The 25,308-nt window shown below is 35.8% G+C and overlaps 3 protein-coding genes across 3 annotated transcripts; 1 reads left to right on the forward strand and 2 right to left on the reverse strand.

The window, feature by feature from the left end:
• Positions 1-1,667: 1,667 nt before the first annotated feature.
• On the reverse strand, positions 1,668-14,571 carry mam (neurogenic protein mastermind). The gene is made up of 10 exons (XM_089598220.1): positions 14,319-14,571; positions 13,755-14,008; positions 12,915-13,603; positions 8,372-8,609; positions 6,697-8,282; positions 6,135-6,605; positions 5,866-6,052; positions 5,475-5,807; positions 4,673-4,930; positions 1,668-4,569 (listed from the first exon to the last, which is right to left on the reverse strand). The coding sequence occupies exons 3-10, from the start codon at positions 13,410-13,412 to the stop codon at positions 4,328-4,330; spliced, it is 3,813 nt and encodes a 1,270-aa protein (XP_089454346.1). The 5' UTR covers positions 13,413-13,603; positions 13,755-14,008; positions 14,319-14,571; the 3' UTR covers positions 1,668-4,327.
• A 744-nt stretch (positions 14,572-15,315) lies between these two features.
• On the forward strand, positions 15,316-22,945 carry Ptp69D (Protein tyrosine phosphatase 69D). Its single transcript, XM_014353913.2, has 13 exons — positions 15,316-15,585; positions 16,010-16,646; positions 16,721-17,017; positions 17,149-17,736; positions 17,804-18,097; positions 18,223-18,485; positions 18,557-19,012; positions 19,101-19,371; positions 19,454-19,703; positions 19,775-20,786; positions 20,870-21,157; positions 21,253-21,681; positions 21,756-22,945. Exons 2-13 carry the CDS (start codon positions 16,553-16,555, stop codon positions 21,846-21,848), a joined length of 4,335 nt encoding a protein of 1,444 aa, XP_014209399.2. The 5' UTR covers positions 15,316-15,585; positions 16,010-16,552; the 3' UTR covers positions 21,849-22,945.
• A 70-nt stretch (positions 22,946-23,015) lies between these two features.
• LOC106640101 (uncharacterized) lies at positions 23,016-24,287 on the reverse strand. The gene is made up of 3 exons (XM_014354000.2): positions 23,755-24,287; positions 23,375-23,689; positions 23,016-23,307 (listed from the first exon to the last, which is right to left on the reverse strand). Exons 1-3 carry the CDS (start codon positions 24,037-24,039, stop codon positions 23,050-23,052), a joined length of 858 nt encoding a protein of 285 aa, XP_014209486.2. The 5' UTR covers positions 24,040-24,287; the 3' UTR covers positions 23,016-23,049.
• Between the last annotated feature and the right edge of the window lie 1,021 nt (positions 24,288-25,308).

A 25,308-nucleotide genomic window follows, 5' to 3' on the forward strand; every position in this document is an offset into this window, starting at 1 on the left:
CCGCAAATGATGATACTTGTATAGTTTTACGTGCCTCTTGCGCATCGACCTCCAAACTTTAATCAAACATCTTATTTACTTTATTCTTGGTTTCTAAAAATACATTTTACAAATTTTCTCACTTTAAGAACCACGTGATCGATAAAAAAAAAAAAAAAAAAAAAAAAAATTCCTTTTAAAATAGGATTTGGTGTGCACGCCTATAACAACATTTTCTAAACTGCTTATCTGTTTTCAGAGTTTCAAGAGTTTTTCTGTTCGATAGATTTATTGTAGCTTCTGTTTTACGCATTGGGATGTATTTTGTCTTGAATATTATTATACATGAACTCTGTCCATTAATGTTTCGTGTTCTCTATCGCTCAATAGATGACAATTTGTGTAATCATATTTGTTTATATAACCTTGGTACTGGTTGTGTAAAAAGTACATGAGTCTATATTTTTGATGATTCGCCAGTGAATTTACAATAAGTGTCGCTATCATACCCCAAGCGAAAATTATCTCATTCATTTTTATTGTTTATAAAGAAAAATAATAACTAATAATAACAAATGACGAAGACCAAATTTCAGACTATAATAATATTTGTAACTTTCCAATAAATTAAATATTATCAGATGTAATTTTTTTTTTTTTTTTTTTGTGAAAATTGTATCAAAAACTTAAGTTTTGTTTTCTTATTAAATCACGGTAACCAATCACTCTCACGAACAATTAGTAATAGTTTGTAAAAGTTTTTATCAGTTGTTAAAAAATTTTAAAATAATAAGTATAATAACTAATACATATTACAAACTATAATTTTAAGTTAATTATGATTGACAATAGTTATCATCAGTTTTTACATGTCCCTGTAGTTACGACCGATAAATTTTTAATAACTAAAATTTTTCTTCCAGAGAGCTCTTGCTTAGCTGTTTACATGAATATCATTGCCTTTTGATTGCCATTTGCCACGTGATTCTATTTTTTCAAATACGCCAATCTGTTTTTGATTGCACAAGCTTTCTTGTGTGTTTTCAGTATTTTCGATAAGAATACCGATGTCCTTTTTTCGTAATGAAGGTTTACAATTTGTCTCTTCATTTTATCAATCGTATCTCAAATTTTGTACAGTAATGTTAAATATACATTCAAGCTTATTAATGGACTTGAAAAATTTAATTGATTCAGATGATATTTTATCCAATAAGTTACGACAAACAATATATTTTTAGTCATACATTACAGAAAAAAATCCTCCCTCACGAAAAACAGCACCGCATCAAAATAACTATCCAATCGATAAAAATTTTTTATTGAAATAAAAAAATCATAATTAGCTGCTAATCCACATGAAATGGTCACAGTATCGAGACATAATTGATGAACTAGTACTTTCTCATTATATATAAATGTTTTCGAATCATCATCACGTTCCACGATACAAATGTTGTTAATAAAAAACCATATATTTTAGCGTATAAATTTGTTTATTATTTTTTAAATATATTTTAAACAATATAATTCTACAACATAGTATAAAAATGTACAAAGACTCGAAAAAAAGTTCCTACACCTTCATACAGCGTTGTAAGAAGTGTGATTGGGTTTAAAGATTCATGCTTACGGATTTTCATATCTAAACATTCACAATATCAAAACGTTTTTAAACATCCTTTTTTTTTTTTTTTTTCTTTTCTTCAGCACCTTGATTGCAACTGTTATTTTTTATCCTCAACTAATCGTAGTACGAAGAAGCAGAAATAAATTACAAGGTTTGACAGTTAATTTCATAAAATCTTTTACCACACCCGTGCAATTTCTTTTTATACAACTTATCTGATCTGGTCGATTTGTTTTGCCTTCATTTGATTTCTGTCAGTTTGGTGCTGCTAATTTATTTGAATGTTTTTACATACTTGCACGAAAACATAAGAGTGTTAGTTCATTAAGTTTAAAAAAAAAAAAAAAAATCCTTCATTTCACTATTCTCATGAATACCTTTTATGCACACATACACGCGCATGTAAATTCAGTCTCTCTCTAGTTATGCTGGCCTTAATACTAATTGTATATGATACAGTAATATTCAGATAACGAATCTCGAGTATAAAATAGAGTGGATGCCACGTGTTGGATCGAGTAAAAAATATTATGTAAAAATGTTTATTTTCAGTCGTTTTACATTTCTTAGCGTTAGTAGGCAGCGATCAGTTGTCTATACAAACTAATGACGAATTATCAACTTGTTACCGCATGCCCCTTATCAAATATTGTAATCTCATTAAAATTTATAATCAAATATCGTAACAATAAAAGTAGAATATGTATTGTATTTTCATTATTACGACAAGATCACGTATAAAAGTTTAAAAATAACTATTTCGAAATTTCTCAACATGATAAAAAACCAAAATTTCATTAATAACTTTCAACTAAAAATGTAAATATTCTACATTTTTATTTACAATCAAGAATTTTTGACTTTTTACATTTTTAGTCGCTTTAATCGTTAACGATACATAAATATAATAATATAATTACAAAGCTTATCACTTATCCTGTCTCTAAAGTAATATCTCAATACAGTTGACAGGCTATGAATAATGAATGATATTTTTTGTACAGCATCTTAAAATTTTGGAAAAATGAAGTTGAAAATTTTAATTTTTCCAAACATTTTTACAATGTAAATATTGTTTATCAGTTCATTATTAGCTAAAAAATTTGACTCTAGTGTATATCGATACGATAACGATTGAATTTTATGTATATACTTTTTAACAAATTCTATACATACGCCATGCATACATATAATATATACATATACCAGTATTATAAATCTTTATTGAACAACCATGTCTTAACATTTAGATTATTGCTTTTAGCAAGTTATTATTTTTTAATGATTAATGCTGATAAAAAATTGCAAATTGTTTTATGATTAATATACATTTGAAAATAATGGTAATTTACATTGATGGTAATAATTACCTCTCTCGTGAGGCTCAATCAAAGCTTCAGTTGATGTAATTAGCGATGTATGATGTGAAATTCAGCCCTTATGGCAAAGTCGAGTTAGAACCTACACTTTATGTGATTGTATAATTAACAAATTTAATTATACACTGGCTCCTTTCAGTGAACCATGCATCTATGCATTAAGGACTAATCAACACTACTTTGTTTAGACTGACTTTCACAACAACTATCTCTAATAAAATACGCCGCAATGTAAAGTAATACAAGAATATCGATCAATGGCTTTATCTTTTACAACTTTATTACTTATGATTATTTGCAACGTTTTTAATAAAAATTATAGTACATACCAGAACATCTTTGATCTTTTTATAACTTAACATGCTACAAACTTTAAATTTGATGGCCCTTGTTGTATTTTTAATAATGTTACAAAATTGTGCTGGAAAATATTCAGAAATTTTTTAACGGAATGTATTGTGATTAATGGGAGCTTGATACAAGATAAAATCTCTTTAAATTAAATTCAATATTCATTTTTTAAAATGGAAAACATTTTACTACGGTCGGAGCAATGAAAACAAGAAAAGGGCATTTTTATAGTAATTGGAATAAAACTGATGAATATAATCTCCTCTTTCTTAATTAGTGTTCAAGTATAGGTCTACTTATTAAATTTACTTAAAATGTGTTAATTTTTTTTTTTTTTTTTTTTTTCTTTTACCGCGTTAAAGGAACTGTTTGCAACATTTTTGCTTCAATGTTATCAATATTGGAAAAAAGAAAAATTATTTATCTTACAAAAGAATTTATTTAAGATGCTCATGTGCACGACACTGTACATGCACTTGACTACAAAACAATTTGTCACACTTGTTATTATTTACCTCGTATGGTTGACTTTTTGCCTTCGAAATGTAAATCTATGGCTTCCTATTGCATCAAATTGATTTGTCTATTTGATATATATATATATATATATACACACCATGTGGCATGACAAATTTTAAATACACTAGCCGGCAATTGTAAAAGAGTTTGCATAGTAATGCTACAAAGTTTATTGGTCTTTTCTCGTCAAACTTGAGTACTCGTCAAAGTTCCCAAAACACTTTTGGACGCGTCGACAAGAGCACTCAATTTTCTCCACTCTTTCCGTTATGCACTGATTCTACACTATTTTATAAAAGTTTTTGATCGATACTTTTATTCGATTAAAACTTTCTAGTACAATTTCTATTTTTTTTTTTCTCTCACGAGGACGATGAGCAGCGGCTTCTCTTTATCTCTTTCATCAACTGCTCGTTTGATTGTACTTATAAATACGGAGAAAAAACAAGAGATGGAACAAGAGGACCTTTTAGAACATTGTGTCAATATTGAATCCAGATTCAAGTGAATTGAGTAATTCTTGTGGGTTAAAATTTGGAGTGTCACCTGTTGAAGCCAAATTATCAAATATGTCAAAAGATAGGTCATTTGCGGCAACATCAGATTGTTGGTGTTGCTGTGGAGAAATCTGCTGAAGTTGTAAAGAACTACGCGCACTTGAATTGGGTACTGCAGCGTTATATCGTTGATGCGAATGTACTGGAGATCCCGCTGAAAATGCGTAGGAAGTAGTCGGTTTAGCGTGTAAGCACTAATCCATAAATAAAAATGTAAATATTGAAGAAAAAAAAAAAAAAAAAAAAAAAAAATTTACCAGTTCCATTGCCAGATGTTGACGAAACGATTACTGCGTTGATGGATTGTGTTTGTGACATTTCAAGTTGCATAGTCATTTGATTACCAGCTTGTTGATGCTGTTGCTGTTGCGTAATGGTAATTTGCTGTGGCATCGGGCAATTATTTATTCCAGCGCTAGTTAATGTTCCATTACCTCTTAGTACTTGCTGTTGATGTTGCATTTGGGATGCATTCATTTGAATACCACCACTTGTTCCGCTCATTCCAAAATTTCCTACGAGGCATTTTTTCACACCCAAATTGTTATTACTGTCAAACTTGATGATTCAATAACTCAATCGTAAAAAAATGAACTTAATTCAACGTTATTTCAACTTATTAGAAACTTGCCAAGCAGTGTCTTTTATTTTTAAAAACCTTTATGAATTTTCACAAATTTTAAAAAAACTTTTGGAAAATGGTGTTGAATCAAATTGACATAGTTTTGCATTTTCTCTGCTTAAAATTACATTGGGCCGCAAAATAACCCCGAAGACGATGACACGTATCCGACGAAAACTCCTATTAAGCGATTAAAAAAATGAGAGAAACATCCAATCATCGAGTCAAAGAAACTGTATGAAACTGTCTGCAAAGTTGCTGAATGAATCGTACATTCCCGTTAAAAAAAAAAAAAAGGTCAAAAAATTATAGATTATTTGTTTTACACAACACCCCCCAACGTAAGATCCAGAATATTTTAAAACTGTTTATGATTAAATTGTTTACTAATTAAAAGAATTGACATTGAGACACTACAGCTTACAAGTCATAAATACCTTGTTGTTGTTGCTGCTGCTGTTGTGAATGATGCTGCATGAAGACCTGATGCCATCTTTGTGAAGTACCACGAGATGAGACTCCATTACCAAGAGCATCTACTTGTCCAACGTTCACGTTTGGAGGCCGTTGATGGTTTGTTCTTGGATATCCTATTCTTTGTTGCATTGGGTGTAGGCCTCCTATCGTGTTTACGTTTCCAGTGGTATTTATGCTTACCGGCGACCTTATTCCAATGCCCACACCTCCATTGGCATTACTCATGTATAAAGAATTTGATCCAGCATGCATTGCCGACTGCTGTACCACTTGTTGGGGTCTCATCATTGGGCCTAAAATATTTTTTGTATAAATACAACGATTAAATAATAAAAGAAAAAAATGATTTACCAGAGGGAGGTATTGGTTGCTGCTGATTGATTCTGCGAATGGGATTTGAGTTTCCGAATTTTACCGGCTGCCCTATACTGTTAATGTTTGCGTGCATTATTTGCGCTTGAGCTGCCTTGTATTCCGGTGGAGGTGGTCTAATAATTCCTGCAGCCATGTGCTGTTGTTGTTGTTGTTGTTGTAGAGACTGACACATTCGTAATGACGTTGCATAAAAAATTTTTAAAAGTAAAAAAAAAAAAAATAATTTTTAAGCGATGAATTTGTACCTGTGTTCGCAACAATTGCTGTTGCTGCTGAAACATTTTAATTTGTTGCTCTGAAAGCTGCGCTCCAGCAAGAGAGGTCTGTTGTTGCTGCTGCTGATTCATTGATTGCTGCTGCTGATTAGTATGAGTTCTTTGTTGTTGAGCTTGTTGTTGTGACTGCTGTGACTGTGCAGCAGTAGGAGTCGTCGCGGAATTTCCCGAACCAGATGCTGCAGTTGCCCGCTGCCTCAAATTTTGTTGCGTAAAATTTATCGTTTGTGTCTGTGAAACCGTGCAATATGTATCATTTTGGTTTCCAGGAATTCCTTGTGCATTCTGCTGTTGCTGTTCCGTCTGAGCTTGTTGTGGCTGCTGTTGCTGTTGGTGTTGATGATGATGTTGTTGGTTGAAATACATACCTTGCTGAGTGGCAACTGATACGATATTTGGTTTTAAATCACCAGTAAGTTGCATATGTTGTCCAGCTGATACCTGTTGAAAAAAAAAAGAAATCCTCTTGTACAGTGAATGATTCAATTGATTATTTAAGGATCGAGGATACATTAAAAGTCAATAATCTTACTTGAATCTGGTGAGTAGGATTATTGATGTGCAACTGCTGCGCTTGATTTATCTGAATGTTTGGAGCAGACGTGCCTGAGCCCGAAGAGGGCCGTGGAGGAGTCGAGCTGCTATAGCCTCCCTGAGGAGTTGGACCTTGATTCGGTGCTTGTGCTTGCGAAATTCTCGGTGGAAGAGCATAGCTCGGACTGCCGTGATTTGGCATTGAGCTCGGGCTTCCATATGGTGAATACTGCTGCTGCTGTTGTTGCTTGTACGTTGTAGGCCCGTTCGGACCCATTGATGATTTAGTGCTCTGCTGCTGTTGCTGCTGCTGCTGCTGCTGCTGCTTTTGTTGACCAGCTGTGCGTTTATTTATTTCAAATTGATTGTTGGGCTGTTGATGTTGAGTAAAAACTTCCGTTTGCTGAGTTTGCTGAAAACCAACAAGTAGACTACTATTCACGCTATTGTTTTTATGATACGGTATGCCTTGTTGAGTTGTTGCTGATGCAGGTCCACCATTAGAGCTGCCCAAATAATCTGCAGAACCGCCACTAAATTGTCCAAACTCGGCGTAAGGTGAGCGTGCGTTCGAACCTCTGGCCGCAGCAGCTGCCGCGGCAGCCACCGCTGCAGCGGCTGGTGAATTGAAACCACCCATACCAAGTTGCTGGCTCTTGTGTTGGTGCTGCTCGGCCATTTGTTTCAGAGTTTGCGCAGCGGGGCTCATCTCGGATTTATAGTCCAAGCCTGGCGCAGAATAGGATAAACGTGACGATGATGATGACGGCGTCGACGACGAAGACGACGACGAATACTGTTGCGTCAGTTGACCCTGTTGCTGATGCTGATGTTGATGCACAACTTGGGGTACTTGATCCTTGTCTTCCTCGAGTTTCACGTGCACATTCTGACCATTTCCAGGAATATTGCTCTTAATGCCCATGGCACCAGTACTGCCATTATTATTATTGTTGTTGTTGGTGCTGTTTTGGCCGTTCAGACCGATACCAGTCTTTTCGTCAAAGTCTAGGTCTTTGATAAAGTCCATTTGCGGATGAAAGTCAGAGATTTCGGAAATAAGGTCCTTAAAAGCATCGTCATCAGTCGCTTCAGAGCCCATAAAGTTGTCAAAGCCTGGGAAACAAGGATCCTTCTCGAGAGCTGCTGCACACTGCTCAAGGTCAAAGTCATTGTCAGGCTCCTGTTTGCACTCTACCAGACTATTAATAATATCTGCTGCCGAGGTCGGACCGGGAGTTGTGGTCTGTTGTTGCGGCTGCTGATGGTGGTGGACAGAGCCGTTTGTAGCAGCTGCAGAAGCAGTAGATCCAGAAGCTGGCGTTGACGAGACCCCTGTCTGTGGCTCGCTCTTTGGCGATGTCGTTGCGCTCAAGAGATCGCTTTTAACAGAGGCATTGGTCAGCGCTTTTACGGTTACGTTAGTAGAGATCTGTTGGGTTTGAGAGTTTGCAGCTGAAGTCGTAAACTCAAGTTGCTGTACAATTTCGACGGAAAATTTGGTAAGAGCTTCGGTCTGGCCGACACCGTTTCCTCCCCCTTGCTGTGGACCACCGTTACCAGCTCCCCCAAGACTGGTGTTTCCTGTCATTAATACATTTATAAAGAATGAATTTTATGGATTAACGCGCCCGATACATCAAACAAACACAACAGATTCCTTAATAACAAACCGTGGGTCGAATTGGTCGGAGGCACCTGAGATCCAGTTGTTGAACTACTAGTGCCGTTTGGCGTTGAATTGTTGCAAGCGTTACTTGATTGATGTTGAACATGAGCATGATGAGAAATGCTGGTGCTCGAAGACTGCGTGCATTGTAGTTTAACTGATGGTTCGCCAAAACCTCCGTCACCATTGTTACTACCAGTCGTCTCTAATTCTTCAGCTGTTCTTTTCAAGAACTTTTGTTGCTAAAAATTTTTAAACATTAATTTTTTTTTTTTTTTCTGTTCCAACAAATACGTTGCTTGTATTATCTTATCTATATTTAATGAGCTGATTTATCAAAATGAATATGAAATTGTTAAACAAAATCGAAAAAAAATTTTTTTCTACCTCGAGCGTTTTTATTTATTTTTTTTGTTTACCTTATAACGTTTATAGCGTTATGGTAGGAAAAATCGAGTTTGCACCTGATGCGCATTCAACCACAGGACAAGGACAAAAAAATCCCCGAGAGCCTGATGGTGTTTGACATGTACCACCATGTACGAAAATACATTGTTATTATTATTGCAGATTAAACCATGAATGTTGGAGTTTGATATATACCATTTCTATCAAAGATGAGTATTTTAGTTTACTTTGTTGGATAATAAATTAGATGAAGATGAAAAAATATTTAAAAAAAGAAAAGGAATGATATGGTTTTTTATTTTTCTACATTTATGGGGGTAAAGAGAGAAGTCAACAAGTTTTGTGTTTTGGTTCTTCAGGATAGCTAACCATTTTTACGTTTAATGTTTAAATACTAAATTATTTTTTAATTTAAGCAGTAAATAGTCATGCAAGCAAACAGATAAGGATGTTTTGAGGTCTCTACAATCACAACCGGTTTATAAGATGTAGTTATGCATTCAACATACACACATACTTTACAGGCTTATTCCGAGCAAGCCTCGAGCTCTTCCTTTCAGCAAGTTCAATTGAACTATAAGTACTTATACTCTAACGAATGACATTCATCAACACGCAATACATTATATTGTGCGCTAACGATTTCTTAATGTAAAAGAGTCGTGCATTTTTTCAAGTTTTTCAAGTTTGAAAAGTCTTGATATTTTGCTAAACAAAAACTTGAATGATTATTATTTCAAATAAAAAATGAACATTATTGCGTGCACTTGTAAGTAGGTCGATTCCCATTTGTAATTTTTAAATAATCTAGGAAGAGGGTTTTTATACTTTTACTTTGCCAAATATTTTGCTTATGTGGCATTAAAGTTGAAATAAAAACACCGTACAAGCGAGTAGGGGAGGCAGGAAGAAGAATATCACATTCGTAGAGAATCTATACCAACATGAACGATAATAAAAAAGTTGCACAACTGTACCTATAGCAGCAGCAGAAAAAAAAAAAAAAAAAAAAAAAAAATCCAAAATAAGCAAAGTGAGCCCGATTTAGGCTTTTACAGCCTGATGCTAATAAGTGTAGTGCGAGCGATGCATCGGAGGACAGTTGACAGCTGTCACACTCGCTGAGGTGATTCTTGCATAAAATATATATAGTCACAAGTGCGCTGCGCGCAAGTCGCATGTGTGTCTCCACTATATCACTATCAGTTTCAGCTGGCGATTCAGCAAGTACTACCTATGTACATACATAAATACTTAAAAAAAAAATGTTGGATCAATCTTGGAGTACATTCAATTTTCCCAATGACCAATGTACATAATATACAAGTGACTCTCACGGCTTAGCTGCAGCCAGCAGAGTCTACTTAGGTATACCCGTACAATTGTATACGAGGCGTTGTATACAAGAAAATTAATGTACCTGCAATACCTGCATATATATATATACAGGTACACACACGGCGAGGAGAAGGATGGACGGATGGTTGGATGAGGCGGTACAGCGTAAGTATCTGCAGTAAATACAGCAAGCACGGAGAATGTATTGATTCCCAAGCCGCTGTTCTTGCAGGTGTGTGTGAGCACGTATAAAGTATATATATATATATATATATATATGTATATATACATAATATGGCGTATGGAGGATCGTATGTGGTGTGGCTGTGTACTTTGCACGCATATATTATTATATAGTGTATCAGAGCGCGGACGATCGTCGACGGGGCCCCAAAAAGATGCCGAAAGATCACTCATATTTACACTATACACACAATAATTATATACTTGGCAACATTATGGCTATTATCTATTATCTATTTCGACTCAAAGTGCGCACACTACCGCACAATTGCCCGGTAATCCATGCATATAAAAATGTATCACAATGTGTGTGTTTGAATATACATCCTACGTTAGTTGTTCTGTTATTTGGTGCCTCGTTACATCACACACCATACAAATCGCAACAACCTGCACCACAGAGAAATCTGAGATATCGACTCGTTTTAATTAATAATACTCATCAAGTATACGATTGCTTATCAATTTTTACTATTTGCTAACAGGATATACTTTTTATTTGAACGTCATTGTATTTTTGTTTGCGAAATTATACAACCATTTCATTTAAGATTTGATAAGATGTTGTAAAAACACACATAAATATAACTATGCGCTCTGCAACCACGTTGAAACGAATATAATTAAGTAGCACATAACAAAAATGTAATTCAAAGGATATTAATTATACTACAAATACGTTATTGATGCATCGAAAATACCGCTTAACAAAACATAATTTTTACTTCAATTTTGGGATATCTTATTGGAAAGTTTAAAAGATGCGAAACATCGCTGAAGTGTTTTTAGATTGATTAGTATCCAGCAGCATCTATTACCAGTTTCACGTACATTAGTTGTCAGCTGCATCATCGGCACACATAATCTATATAGGACGCCGTTACCATCAACAATAAGAAAGAGGGAGGGAACAAGGGGAGAGTGAAAAAGAGAGGGGAAAGATCTCCCCCACCCACAACACATCTTGTTTTCCTTTTTTGTTTCTTCCTATCCATCTCACTGTAAGAGTAATACTGTACATAGGATATTTATTATTTTACTTACTTGCAAACACAAAACAACATGACTTTAATTTTATTTACATTTTGCCATTTGGATTTGGTTAACTCGGTAGTTTGGTCGTCAATTTTTATCTTTCATCGCTCTTTAAAAGTTTTATAAATTCATTCTTAGATTCGGGAATTTAAAGTTTTTTTTTATTTCGTACTGTTTTGCAAATAATAAATATTACCGTATTTTTAATGCATTTACATAATATTTTTAATTCACAAGTAACAGTATTTGTTTTCAAGTATCATAAAACGAGAGAAAAATAATGGTTTTCATTCTACTCAAATCAGCATATCAATATTTCCATGAATGTGGTAAGAAAATTTTCAACAATCAAAAATACGTTTAAGGTGAGGTAAGCATGTCTCATACGAGAAAATAAGACGACAAGAGTGTTGGAGGGCAACGAAAAAGACGAGGAATAGAAGAGAAGGGGAATTGCATAGGCAGTAGGCGCCATTACTGCGCTCAAGACCACCACCACACCGTCGTTTGGTTGCAATAACTGTTTGCTCTTTGTCCGTTCAGCTGCCTGCTTCTATACACACTCATTCTCTGTTTCTTTTCGCTTGCTCCCCCCCCCCAACCCTCTAACTCGCTTTTTTTTCATGGAACATTTTTGACTATCTCAGGAGTTTCCATCTTATTATTATGAGATGGCATATTTGTCATACCTTCTCTTACAGTCCCCTCACCATCATTGTACAACAATAGTAATTATAGTAATGGAGGTGACAAAGAACAATATCCATCACCACAATGTAAATTTTATACAGGATCTTTTTAAAATTGTGTGTAAAGTATTCTTTGCGGATTAAAAAGCTTCATATTGAGAAATATTATCTAAAATTTCGAAAAGAACAATAAATAAATTTAAATCATATAAGATATTTGATTAATATTTCGTCTGACATCAAATTGTCGTTTTTTCAAATCTTTAGGTGAAATAATTTTTGTGGATGAAGTGTTGTATAAGATAATATATATAAATGGTGAAAAATTGTTCGGAATCACTAATTACGGACGTTTAAAGCTAAAGTCAAAACGAGCATATCGAAGAATCAGAGCTGAAAGAGAAGCCAAGTATCACACAATATACTTAATAACTGACTCAACTGAAAACGAAGTAGAGCGCGGATCAGAGCGGGGAAAGCATGGTAAAGAAGAGAAAAGTGCTGGGTGTGGTGGGGAAAGGGGAAAGGAAAGGAGATGGGACAGAGAGAGAGAGAGAGAGAGAGGGAGTTGGAGTAGGTGGCAACAGCGCTGTTACATCCACACTACCCAATACCGCTTGCGATGTAGGTATCTCTGCGGTGTACGTTTTATTAGTTTGCTGCTCCCTTCTAAACTTTGTTAATCGTCCTCACCAAGGCGCAACATCAGCGTTTATAAAATATTGAGAAAATGATTCGATGGTATGGACCGTGATATGATAAGATAAAAAAATACCGGGTAGTTTGGTAGATGGATGGACATGAGTTTGGATATTATGTCACATAATTACTTACCACATGAACATTGGATGAAGCACCTAGATTTTCATTCTGTTTTTTTTCATTTTTCTTTGGTTGTCTCTTATTTTTGTCTTTATCCAAAAAGCGCTGCTTGAGTAACAATGTGTCATGATTATTTTGCTCGCAGAGACCATGAAAGCTTTGATCAAACTTGGGCACAAGATCGGTTTGTCTACGCCTGTAAGATTCAATTCTGCGACGAAGTCGATCGACAACAGCCTGTCTGCCTGCCTGCCTAAGCGGCAGTGCTTCACCCATCCCAGGTGCCTGACCCATTTGTTGCAGCTGTTGCTGCTGATGAGTTAGCTGCAACTGTTGCTGCTGTAAAGCACCGATATCTTGATGTAGCTGTACTTGTCCAACAATAGATTGCTGCTGTTGTTGTAAAGTTGCTAAGTTGTTTCTTGGCTGCAGCTGCTGAGAAGTTGCTTGGGCAATGGAGCCAGGGGGGCCTTGCTGGGGCTGGCAGGGCAGGAGCCCCCCTGCCTCCATACAGCTCCCGAAATCCACTGCAGAGTAAGCCAGTTCACTCCAAGAGTCGTAAAGTTCGTCTTTTCTTTGTCCTCTTTTGTTTTTCGCTTCTTGGAGCTACCTCCTTGCATCCTAATTTCATTTCACTTTAGGCTAATACTTTGAATCAGCAAATTTTGATTTCTTGCTCCAAAAAGTCCTCAAAAATTATTCTGAAAAGAACCAATAATGGTTAAAATGAATCACTATAAAATGCGATGGTGATAATATTTTTGATTTGATCACGTCACCAAACAAAGGAAAAATAAGAATGTAACGTTTGCACGTAAGTAAAATTAAACAAAAAAATTATTCTGTACTTACTGCTTAAACGTGTATAGTAGTACCCAACGTCAGTGAGAAAAAATCGAGCGCTGAAGGAGACGTGGTATATAATTGCCTGTTGCTGGATTACGAGCAAACAATTACATAACCTCACTTTTTTGTTGGTAATACTTGATTAATCAACACTTTGTAGATATTGCTAAACAATAGCGACTTTGTGTCATAAAACACTTGATAGTATTAATCTTGGTGCACCAAACGTGTGAAACTAATCATTCAGACAAACGTCTAATCTGTAGAATAATTATTTAAGTACCCTTGAATTAATTAAGCTTTTTTAATATTTTATTTAAATTGATTTATTTTATGAAATAAAAAACTTATGCCACAACTTGTTTTAAATGTCTTTCTAGATTCTCCATTTCTTTTAATCAAATGAAAATGTAAACTTTTTTTTACTATTACCATTGAAAGGTTTAATTATATATGTATATATATACGCTTTAACAGTAATACACAACCGTGACATTTAGTGACGTAGCTATTTTTTAAAATCTAAAGTAACAATAAACGGAATCATATTCGTATACGATCATAACTCACCGAGCTTACACAAATACATAAATTTTTGTTCACGTTACACAAACTTTTGGTAGTTAAAAGCCTTACATCATTATCTCCATTATCCTAAACAAAGTACTTTATGTAAATCCCAAAATGTTTGGGTATTGCGATTAACAACACTTTGAGCTGCTTTACCGTACAGCTCTACAATATGAATACGTGTTTTACGTGCTCACGATTGTCGAGCCACCGGCAGCAAACTGTTGGATTGGAAGTATATTGGAACGGTTGGTGCACTTAGGCCTTTCCCCTTCTCTATTTGTCCTTCTCTCTCTGTCTTTCTTGGAGTTAAAGGCACTTGAGAGAGCTGGTCCGAATGCGATCCGATGCTTCAATATATATATAGCACAGAGTCATGTTAAGAGAGAGAGAAAGGTAGCTCCATATAGAGCACAGGCTGCACACAGTGAGAAGGCAGCGTACTAGCGTAGAGAGGCAGGGGAGGCAGCTGACAGGAACAGAATTAAGGGGAAGTAATGCATGGGTATGTGTATGTGTATAGGAACTTGGAACTGCGACCTGCAAATGCAAACTGCAAAGGCGAGTCGAGTCGTGTGTGTCTCTTTGGTCAGTTTAATGTAGCGTTGTTTTTTCATTGTTACTTAATCAACTAGACAACTTGATGCTTAGGATTAATTGTCTTTAGGTTATAATTTTCTGTTTAAAATGTATTATTTAATTATTGTAACATTACCTGTACTCACAATTATCAAAAAAAAAGTGCTTGGATGATAAAAAAGAAAAAACAAAAAACAAATCAGATCATGTATCAAATATCATACATCATAGATTATCATTATTAAGATATAGTGCAACTCCATCTGGTGATGGGAAGAAAAGGTATAAATTTTGAGTACTTGGTGTGTGTGTGTGTTTACTGCTTAGGTAAGGGATGAAATCATGAAATTAGTAAGGGTAGGTATCTTTCGAGTTTCGGGTTTCGGCCCCTAATAAATATACGTGTAGTTAAAGCTATCTTGATGTCGGTATATACAGTGTTTACAGTTTTTATCTCATCCCTCATCGTGCATCATCGCGTCTTATCAACGATCAAGTATAAGTATATACATTGTACTCTTAACGCTTGCGTGTTTTTTTCATATACATCACGACTGCTCCCCGCAGGCGGCAGGCTGCTCTCTCGTGCTCTGATGTCTGCAGTCGGACAGTGACCTGATGTGTAACAGGATTTACTCTCCATCAGCGTAATGATGGACCGCTTTTCAAGGGTTGAATTAATCTTCTGGTTGGTGACAATTTATACAAATTTTGTTAACAATATTAATAAATCATTGCCTTGTGTGACGACTTTTACGGAGCATCAGCTACAAAAGTAACAGCAGTAGCAAATATATAACAATAATAATAATTATCGAAAGAGCTAAAGAAAGCGTTGTTTAAGAGTGCGAAGCCTGCTGAATGCAACCCACCAGGCGCAGAGTAAAAACGCCGACTTACCCTTGTTTATACGTATTATGTATTTCTATTGTCTCAAGGTACAAATCAAAGTGTTATTGAGAATTACTTAACGGTTTGTGAGTCCTATATACTCAAGGGTCATCGACATTTTTGCACATACATTTTTTTGGAAGTAAAAAGTATATAGAATACTGATACGTACCAATACCAAGCTCCTTTTCGAGTACTTGAACACTTATACTTTGTTCCAGGAATCTCAATTATTCGTCAAAATATCAAAAAGTGCATCGATGTGTGACAGAGGTCGGTCAATAAGTATAATTGTGATGTGATATATCGAAACCAAAGACCAAGGTGGCGTTTAAAGAGGGCGGCGGCGGTATAGCGTCGGCAGAGTGCAGTGGTGGTGGGGTGTGTTGTATAGTTTGTAGTAGCAATAGCAAGGCAGTAAGGCACGCTTATTTCTCTCTCTCCACTACTTAGTCGGGCAGTGAAAATTGATCAATTTAGACAAGAATACAAAATTGCAAGATTGATATAAATGTTTTGGGACGCCTCTATTGCTGCGATACTTACTCGACGGCCAATACCGCTCGTATCTCACGCGTGGACGATATTAATTTTATCCATGACTGTTTCTCTCCTTGTGTTGCTGTTGTTGTTGTTGTTACCGTTGCTGGATTCATTGAACAAGCCCTGTAATAAATTCGACCAAGAATAAGACAAAACGTGCTGCTTCTGCTGCTTGATTTGAAATATTTCATCCCAAGCATCCTGCATCCAACATTAACAGCATGACGAGTTGGGCCACTGTTGTCGTCTTTCTTGGCATCTCCAGCCTATTGTTTGGAATGCCATTATCCATTTATGGGGAAATTGACAACAGTAGTAAGTATTCACGACCATTTTACACAAAAACATTTACAATTTACAAATTTACCTTTCAATTGTCTTACGCATAGAATCAACGACTACCTTGGGCTCTCGAGCTGCTATAGATGATATAGAAATATCAGTTTCCCAAGATCCGAAAGCAATCGAGGCTGGTAGTACACCACATCTCGTTTGCAAGACCCTCGAATCAGCGTCATTTATTTGGTGGAGCTCGGTTGATAAAAATTTAACTTCTGTCAAGGAGTCAGATTTCGTTCAAAGACTCGATTTGAAAAAAGTAACGAGACTTGACACTGGCAACTACACTTGCAAAGCTTTAATTTCAAGCAAACTTGTTGAAAAAACCGTACATGTCCGAGTCATAGGTACGACGGGATTTTGTAATTGAATTTCTTGAAAATTTAATTCTGTATTTGATTAGCATGCACTACAATATTATTATTATTATTATAATTTTTTTTTTTTTTTTTTTTTTTTTTTTTTTTTTTTTTTTCAGATTCAGCTAAAATAACCCCTAGCGAGAATACAAGCATCAAGGCTTTGGAAGCTGTAAACTTAACTTGCCACATTTATGGCGAACCACTTTCAAATTTCAGTTGGTCCAAGAGCAATGAATCGGACAATTTACAACGTTTGAAGAATATGACAAGCTGGTCGCAAGCCAACGAGACCCACGTTATATTAATACTTTTCATAAAAAGTGCTACCCGTAAAGATAATGGTACTTATACTTGTAAGGCTTCCGATTATTATGGCACAGTTACAGCTGAAAGGCATTTATTCGTCGTCGATGTACCTCTGATAAGCATCGACTTTTTAAAGTCTGTTGGTGCTGGAAGTATATTTTTGAATTGGACAGTCAATAATGGCAATGAACCAATACAAACTTATTTCATCCAGTATATGAAAAATGGAACAGATTCCTGGCAGTATAACACCGATCTGATCAATGGAGTAAATTCGAGCTTTGTTTTGAAAGGGTTGGACAAAGGTGCCTCTTATCAAATTGGTATAAGTGCAAAAAATAAAATTGGCAGATCACATGTACAAATAGATCCAAGATGGATTACCACGCTCGACAAAGGTATTGTCTCGATATTCAAACATGTTTTCAACACTTCAACCATCAACTTATGCGTCAACTTTTTCAGATCCCATTTTTATACCAAAATTAAACATCAATGGCATGACATCCAGCACAGCAACGATATCCTGGAACCATCCACCACTCGATCTCCGCGAGCAGATTCATTATTATATTATAGTTGCTAGCCACGAGGACCAAATGAGAGAATCCGTCGTTCCAATCCAACAAAATCATTTGTATTTATTTGAATATTTAGAACCCGCAACTACTTACAAGTTTAAGATATCTGCATGCAGCGAATATACGCGTAAATGTGGCAACTGGAGTAGGCAAGTCGAGGCGGAGACGTTGGATGGAGGTAGTGAAAAAAATGCATACTTTGCAAATGCAAACTTTGATATAGTTATATACTGTGATATTCAAAATTGAATAAAAATTTTTTCATCAACACAATTATATTAAATCAAATTTGTTGATTTTCAGTACCAAGTGCTCCTCAAAATATGTCAGTCTCGTGTCGTTTCGACAATATCAGCAGAACGAGTCTTATGTCGATTCATTGGGAACCGCCGCAAAAGCGTAATAGTATAATTTTGCAGTACAAAATTGAAATAAACGGTAAAGCAAGTTACAAAGACGCGGACGGACGTGTAAAAACACAAGAGTTGAGGCCGTACGTGGATCACGTTGATTTTCAGTACAATACTTTTCGAAAGAATCAATTGCCACCAAATACAAATTACACGGTAATAATAATAATTTTACGCTAATGACCTTGTTGTTTATACTTTTGTGACACTTGATTATTTATTTCCAGATTCGTGTTTCTTGTCAATCCAGACAAAGATTTTACGGGGAAGAGGCTGTGGCCAATTGTACGATGCCTGTCACATTGCCGGAACGTGATACATTAAATTCCCGATCTTGGTATAAAGTTGAAAATCAAGGAAGACAGCTACTCAAAGTCTACATACCACGAATTTCCGAAAGAAATGGGCCCATTTGTTGCTACAGAATTTTTCTCGTTAAACTGGCGCCTCATAAAACTCTGGCCGATTTGCCTCCACCCGAAGAAATGTCCATTTTTTCTTATCAGTACGTCCACGTCTCGCCGCTAGGAGGAGCATATCTTGCAGAAATGTTTGATAGCGAGCAGTTGCCCTCCGAAGTATTTTTAGGCGATGAGGAAACTCATAATTCTACATCATCTTGTCAACAATGCATCGGATTAAAGCAAAAATTCATTCCAACATTGTTGGATTTTGTGTCAGAGGTAAAAAGTTTGACAAACTAAATATTACTCATTTTTATTATTCAAACTCATCATTTTTTTCATCAACACAATCATCATCGATAAACAGAGCAGCACAGTGTCAACCGTTGCAATGACAACTGAAAGTAATGGCATTGTAACAACAAAGAAGAATCAGTCAAAACTGATGCACGAAATCGACACGTTTGGCAACGATTCGACTTTGATGACAACTTTGCCATCGTTCAGTCAGACGGAAAGTACTTTGAGGAAAAAAAGGGAAAATGTAGCTAGAGAAAATTATGAAAGTACCAAACTTTTACCGTTTGATGGTGCTTTGGATGATAAAGCAAATTATACAGCTTTTATCGAAGTAATAGGTAATCTCGATGCTTATTTGCAAATAATTTCCACGCTCACGTGGTACTTGTGATTAAACAAAAGTGTTATCTTTACATGCAGTGTATGGAGCAGAGGGAACAGGACAGTTGTTGGCTGCCTACAGTAGCTATTTGCAGCCAATATACGGGGGCGTGGATCCAAAATTAGTAACGGTCCAAGATTTAACGATGCTGAGCGTCATTTTGCAAATATCACTCGTTCTTATTGTAATAATAATCGTTGTACTGATAACTTTGTGCGTGTTGCACCGTTACTCGAAACGGGCGCGTCAGCACGGTGAAGAAATCATAACTTTGCGCAACAGCTTTCGGTGAGTTTAAATTTACAGTTTGTAGATTTGATTTTCCAAAGAATATATTTAACCGTTTGTTGTTCAATCAGACATCTCTGTCAAAGCCTGAGGGGTCGCCACCAACTTGTCGCAGCTACTCCACCAGACATGCCACCCGTATCGAAAAACGAGCTCATGCAAGCCTACTTGGAGCGTCATAGGGACTCGGACTATGGCTTTCAGCACGAGTTTGAATTATTACCCGATAGATTCAGCGATCGAACGACAAGAGCCTCGGAGGCTCGGGAAAATATTTATAAAAATCGTTATCCCGATATCAAATGTTACGATCAGACGCGCGTCAGACTCGCCCAAATGGATGGCATCTCCGGCTCAGACTACATCAACGCAAACTTTGTGTTGGGCTACAAGGAGAGAAAAAAGTTTATATGTGCGCAGGGCCCAATGGAGAACACAGTCAACGATTACTGGCGCATGATTTGGGAGCAGCATCTCGAGCTCGTGCTCATGCTCACCAACTTGGAAGAATACTCAAAGACCAAGTGCGCCAAGTATTGGCCAGATAAAACGGAAACAAAGAATTTTGCCGACATTACCGTGGAACATGTGGCCGAGCATCAGTATTCCGATTACGTAGTGCGAGAATTGAAAATGACACGGGATGGCGAACGAGACAGGCGCAAGATCGTTCAGTATCACTTTCTCGTGTGGAAGGACTTTATGGCACCAGAACACCCGCACGCGATTCTCAGGTTTATCAAGCGTGTCAACGAAGCCTATTCACTGGAAAAGGGTCCCATTCTCGTGCATTGCAGCGCTGGCGTAGGCAGAACCGGCACTCTCGTTGCCCTTGACTCTCTCATGCAGCAGTTGGCCGAGGAGGGACAAGTTTCTATATTCAATACCGTTTGCGATCTTAGGCATCAAAGAAACTTTTTGGTACAATCTCTCAAACAGTACATCTTCATCTATCGTGCCCTTATGGAAATGAGCCAGTACGGCGATACGGAAATTGCCGCGTCCCAGCTCAAGGCCAGTCTCGAAAAACTTCGTCAAAGGGAAAACGGCAAGGAAAAATGCCGTATACAAGAGGAGTTTGACGTAATTAATACATATATATATATATATATAAAGTTTTATTACTTTTCCGTTATCTTTTTTTTCTTGTTCTTTTTCTGTTGTAGAAAATCAATGCAGTTTTAGAGGATCGCAAGTCTTATTCCGTTGGAGGTGCAGAGGAAAATCGCAATAAAAATAAGAGCGAATCCATCATTCCTTATGATAGAAATAGGGTTATTTTGACACCTATACCCGGAAAGGAGCATTCAACGTACATAAATGCCTCTTTCGTCGAAGGCTATGACAATTCGGAATCTTTCATCATCACTCAAGATCCCTTGGAATCTACGATATCAGATTTTTGGCGTATGATATCGGAACAATGTATATCAACGATAGTTATGTTATCCGACGTGAGTACAACAATAATATTAACAATTTCCTTCATTACTTTAATGCATGACTCCACACATCATCATCATTATCATCATCATCATCGACTCCACAGCTCGCCGAAGGACCGCGAAAATGTCCACGTTATTGGCCAGACGATCAAGTTTCGTACGATCACATTCACGTGCGTTACTTACAAAGTGAAAGTTGTCCGTATTTTACGCGTCGCGAATTGTGTGTATCCAACACAAAGGTCGACGAGAATGTAATCGTAACACAATACCAGTATCATGGTTGGCCCACGGTCGAAGGTGAAGTGCCGGAAGTAACGAGAGGTCTCATTGAACTCATCGATCAGACGCAGATTAATAACACGGAATCTAGTGGACCCCTCGTCGTACATTGCAATCACGGCTCTGACCGAAGTTCCATGTTTGTCGCACTAAGTATCCTCATCCAACAGTTGCGAATCGAAAAAAGAATCGACATTTTTACAACTGTTAAGAAATTGCGCTCCCAACGCCACGGAATGATTAGCACTTTTGTAATTATTAGATTTTAACAAATTATCTAAAATTTTGTAGGTCTCGCACATTCATGCATATTATTCCTTTTCAGGCTCAGTACGAATTTTTGTATCGAGGAATCGTCAATTATTCAGATTTGCATAATCTTGGCGGAGAGAACGAACCCGAGTCTACGAACGAATAATTAAAGTCATTTTTAACGATTTGAACCAAACGTTTATCGTAATGGTGTACGTACAATAATGCTTAAGTAGGCTCGCCTTTCAAAAGCGTCGAGGTGTTTATTAACGATTTTTGATAAACATATATTCAAAGAAATCCATCATCATTATCATCATTATCATCATCATCATCATCATCATCATCATCATCATCATCGACGAGTATAATTGAAAAGCAATTTCAACCTGGCCAGCAACGTACGTTTTTGAGCCAAAATATTTACAATTACATTGTACGAAATTGCTCAAATATTTCAGAAATGTCTGATTTCATTGTTTTATACACATTATTTTCATACACGACGCTCGGAAATACAATTAAATGTAACGACTATATCATACAAAAAAATGTAATCTAAAACTATTTAGAGTCACTTAATTATTCGTCGTATGTATAGAGTACCATTAAAATTAACAAGCAATCATTATTGCCAAATCTTTGAAATGGTAACAAGTTAATTAAACTTTTTTATACTCGTTTTTATAAAATTGTAAGATATACTTGCGTTAAGGTATAAAAAGTCATTTGAGACTGAAAATTTCTCATAATGGTAGAGCTGACATTTTTTTTAACGATATTGTACAAATAATAACTCGCGCATTATTCATAAAATATTATTTTTCTAGTCAAATTCCACTCGGAAATAAATGTGATTTTTCTACCGAAAGATCTAAAAATTTGGTCAAATTGCAGCCAAAAATGCACAACCAACTGTAAATTGATAACATTTCGGGTCGACACAACGACCAGTGCGTGCGTGCGTGCGTGCGTACATACGAGCAACTTGTACTTTTTTCATGCGCATACCCTATACTGTAGTGGTATTTTACGCAATTCACATGCATAGCTGGCATGGAGCTTGCATATGTAAAAATATGCCTTGTTTTCATATACTTGCAAACACGCTGATCATACGTATGTTGTCGTCATAAAGTTTTTAAAATTATTTTGTGCCATCATCAAGCTGTATGTCTCATAATAATCGTAATTATCGAATGAGATACGAGACAGGATAATTATATATTGTAAATAAACATTTATACATGCCTACATGTGCAGTAACAGTGAAAAAAAGAAAAATCTTGAAATCTTTATCCAATAAAGTTAGAAAATTTGCGCATAAGGAAAAAGCATTTATTTATTTTATTCCAAATTTATTGTTACTAATCAAACACTTTGTAATAGTCGATAGCATCAATTATGAAACTTGAAAAATGCGTCAACTCGCTTTGAAAAACGGTCCGAGAAGTGGCAGCAAGTGAAATATTATTCATGGGAAGGAGAAATTGTGGGTAAAAATACAAGGCAGTTATAAAAAAAAGGGCCATTCCTAAAATACTGCTAAAGCCAACAAATATCGGATTCATGGCATTTATTTTGTTTTTATTTTCCAATACTGCTGAGTCACGTTTTGAATCGTGCTGTAAAATAAAAATGATTTAAATTTCGATAACATGAAAATGCTTTGATGTATTTTAATTGCCATACCGCTGTTTCAAAGCCATGTTGCTTGGCCAATTCATGATGAAAAGTTTTGAGCGGATAAAAGTAATATGCGTACGAGGATTCTACGGGTAGACGTACTGGCTCGATGGTATTTTGAAAATCCTCTGGAAACGCATTTTCAAGCGTTTGCGCACTCAATTTATCCAAAAGATGATTATATTTTACCAGGGTGCCCCGTTCCACGGCTTTTTTATACATTGTGGCCAGCTCGGCTGGAAAAAAGCCCAAAGTCGTCGAAGTTTGCAAAATTTTTTCCTTTTTCGGGCAGTTTGAAGCGTCCAACAGATTTGGTAGTTCCTTAAAAAAAAAAAGTAACAGTTTTCGTTTTATCGATAATATTAACACTTACAAGTGATTAGAACCTTGTTCTTGAAAGGCACGTAATGATGATTAAATCGGTCCAACATTGGTTGATTCTTGGTTCGATAATCAGAAGTTATCGATTGCAGCAACGACGATGACCCATGAGCTGTGCTTATTTCATTCATCAGTTGTAGCTCATTTGCAACATTGCGCAAATATACGTCACCTGCTTCTTCGAATGCTTGCGACGTAACAAAAAGCCGAGCTACAAAAATAGCCAAATTCACGTAAAATCCGTACACCAGTCCTTTTTTACACACAGATTTACCACCTCGACCCGTCATCACTACATTCGTAAAAAAATAAAAATAAAAATAAAATAAAGCGTACACACGAGATGGATAAAAAAGATGGATTTTCTAAACAATAAACAACAATGAAAAATAACGTTTCCGTGACAAAAGTTTCTGTTGTAACGTTATCGCAAAAATGTACATGTTGCTATAAGACAAGTGTTGTAGCTACTTGAGCTCTTGCCATTGCTCTCGATACGTTTACAGTTTGTCTTATCGTGCGTGACTGTTTAAAGCCACTTGCCGATGAAAATTACATGCTGAGACTAGAGACGCTCGTCCAACAGTTGTATACCCTCACGGTCGTATTTTTTTTGTTTTTTGTTTTGTCCTCAACCTGCTTCCTTCTACTACTCATGAACTGAACCGAGGTGTAGAACAGATTTGAAAAAAAAAAAAAAAAATACTCACGTGTAAAGGAAGATTTTAGCTGCCTATGTATGCACAGAAAATTAATCCATCCTACCCAATGTAAAAAAATTAACTTTGCAGAAAATGATACATATTTTATTGAATTATGAGCATGAACTATGTACTTACACGGTACTAGTATTGTGTACTTTATTTTGTTATAAGCTAATAAAACAGTATACATTAAAAATATTATAACAAAATTAAACTTATAAAAAAAAAACAAATTACTTCAAGAGTAAGATTTTAAAAAAATATGATTTTTAGAAAATGAAAAAGTTTATGAAATCTAGTTATTTAGTCAAAGAAAACAAAAATTACTGTTTGGATAAAGCTGAATTACACTAAACTAAATAAGGTGCGTGATACCTGTACATGTGGATCTAAATTCTGAACAAATGATTATGAACTTTATGGTCAAGTTAAGAAGATACTTGACATATCAATGAATGGATCAAGTTCACGTCCCTTTATAACGAATTTTTTTTCTTTCTGTTTTATTTACTATCGTTGTAGTTATTTTATGATGAATTTAAGTCACGATAAGAATAGAATTAGAAACATTTTGTGCAATTCACAATACATTACCGTACTTTTCATAAAGTATTCATTTTCTATTATTTGATTAAAAAAATTAATGTTTTCAGTATATAAATAAAAATTCTCTAATAGTTAAAATATAGGGACATCCGCGTTTACTTAAAGATTCGATTAAGTAGTCTTTTTGGTCACTTTTTGGGAAAAATAGTTCATGAACGTAGAAATTAATTTGCTTATTAACTGGACCATTTGAATATTAATAGGAGGTACAGGAATTATTAGCTACCTCTAAGAATTTCATTTGTTTAA

The sequence above is a fragment of the Copidosoma floridanum genome, unplaced genomic scaffold, assembly GCF_036245765.1.
Source record: "Copidosoma floridanum isolate Cflo_tuat_1 unplaced genomic scaffold, Cflo_Japanese_pri ptg000006l, whole genome shotgun sequence".
In the NCBI taxonomy this organism is placed as follows: domain Eukaryota; kingdom Metazoa; phylum Arthropoda; class Insecta; order Hymenoptera; family Encyrtidae; genus Copidosoma; species Copidosoma floridanum.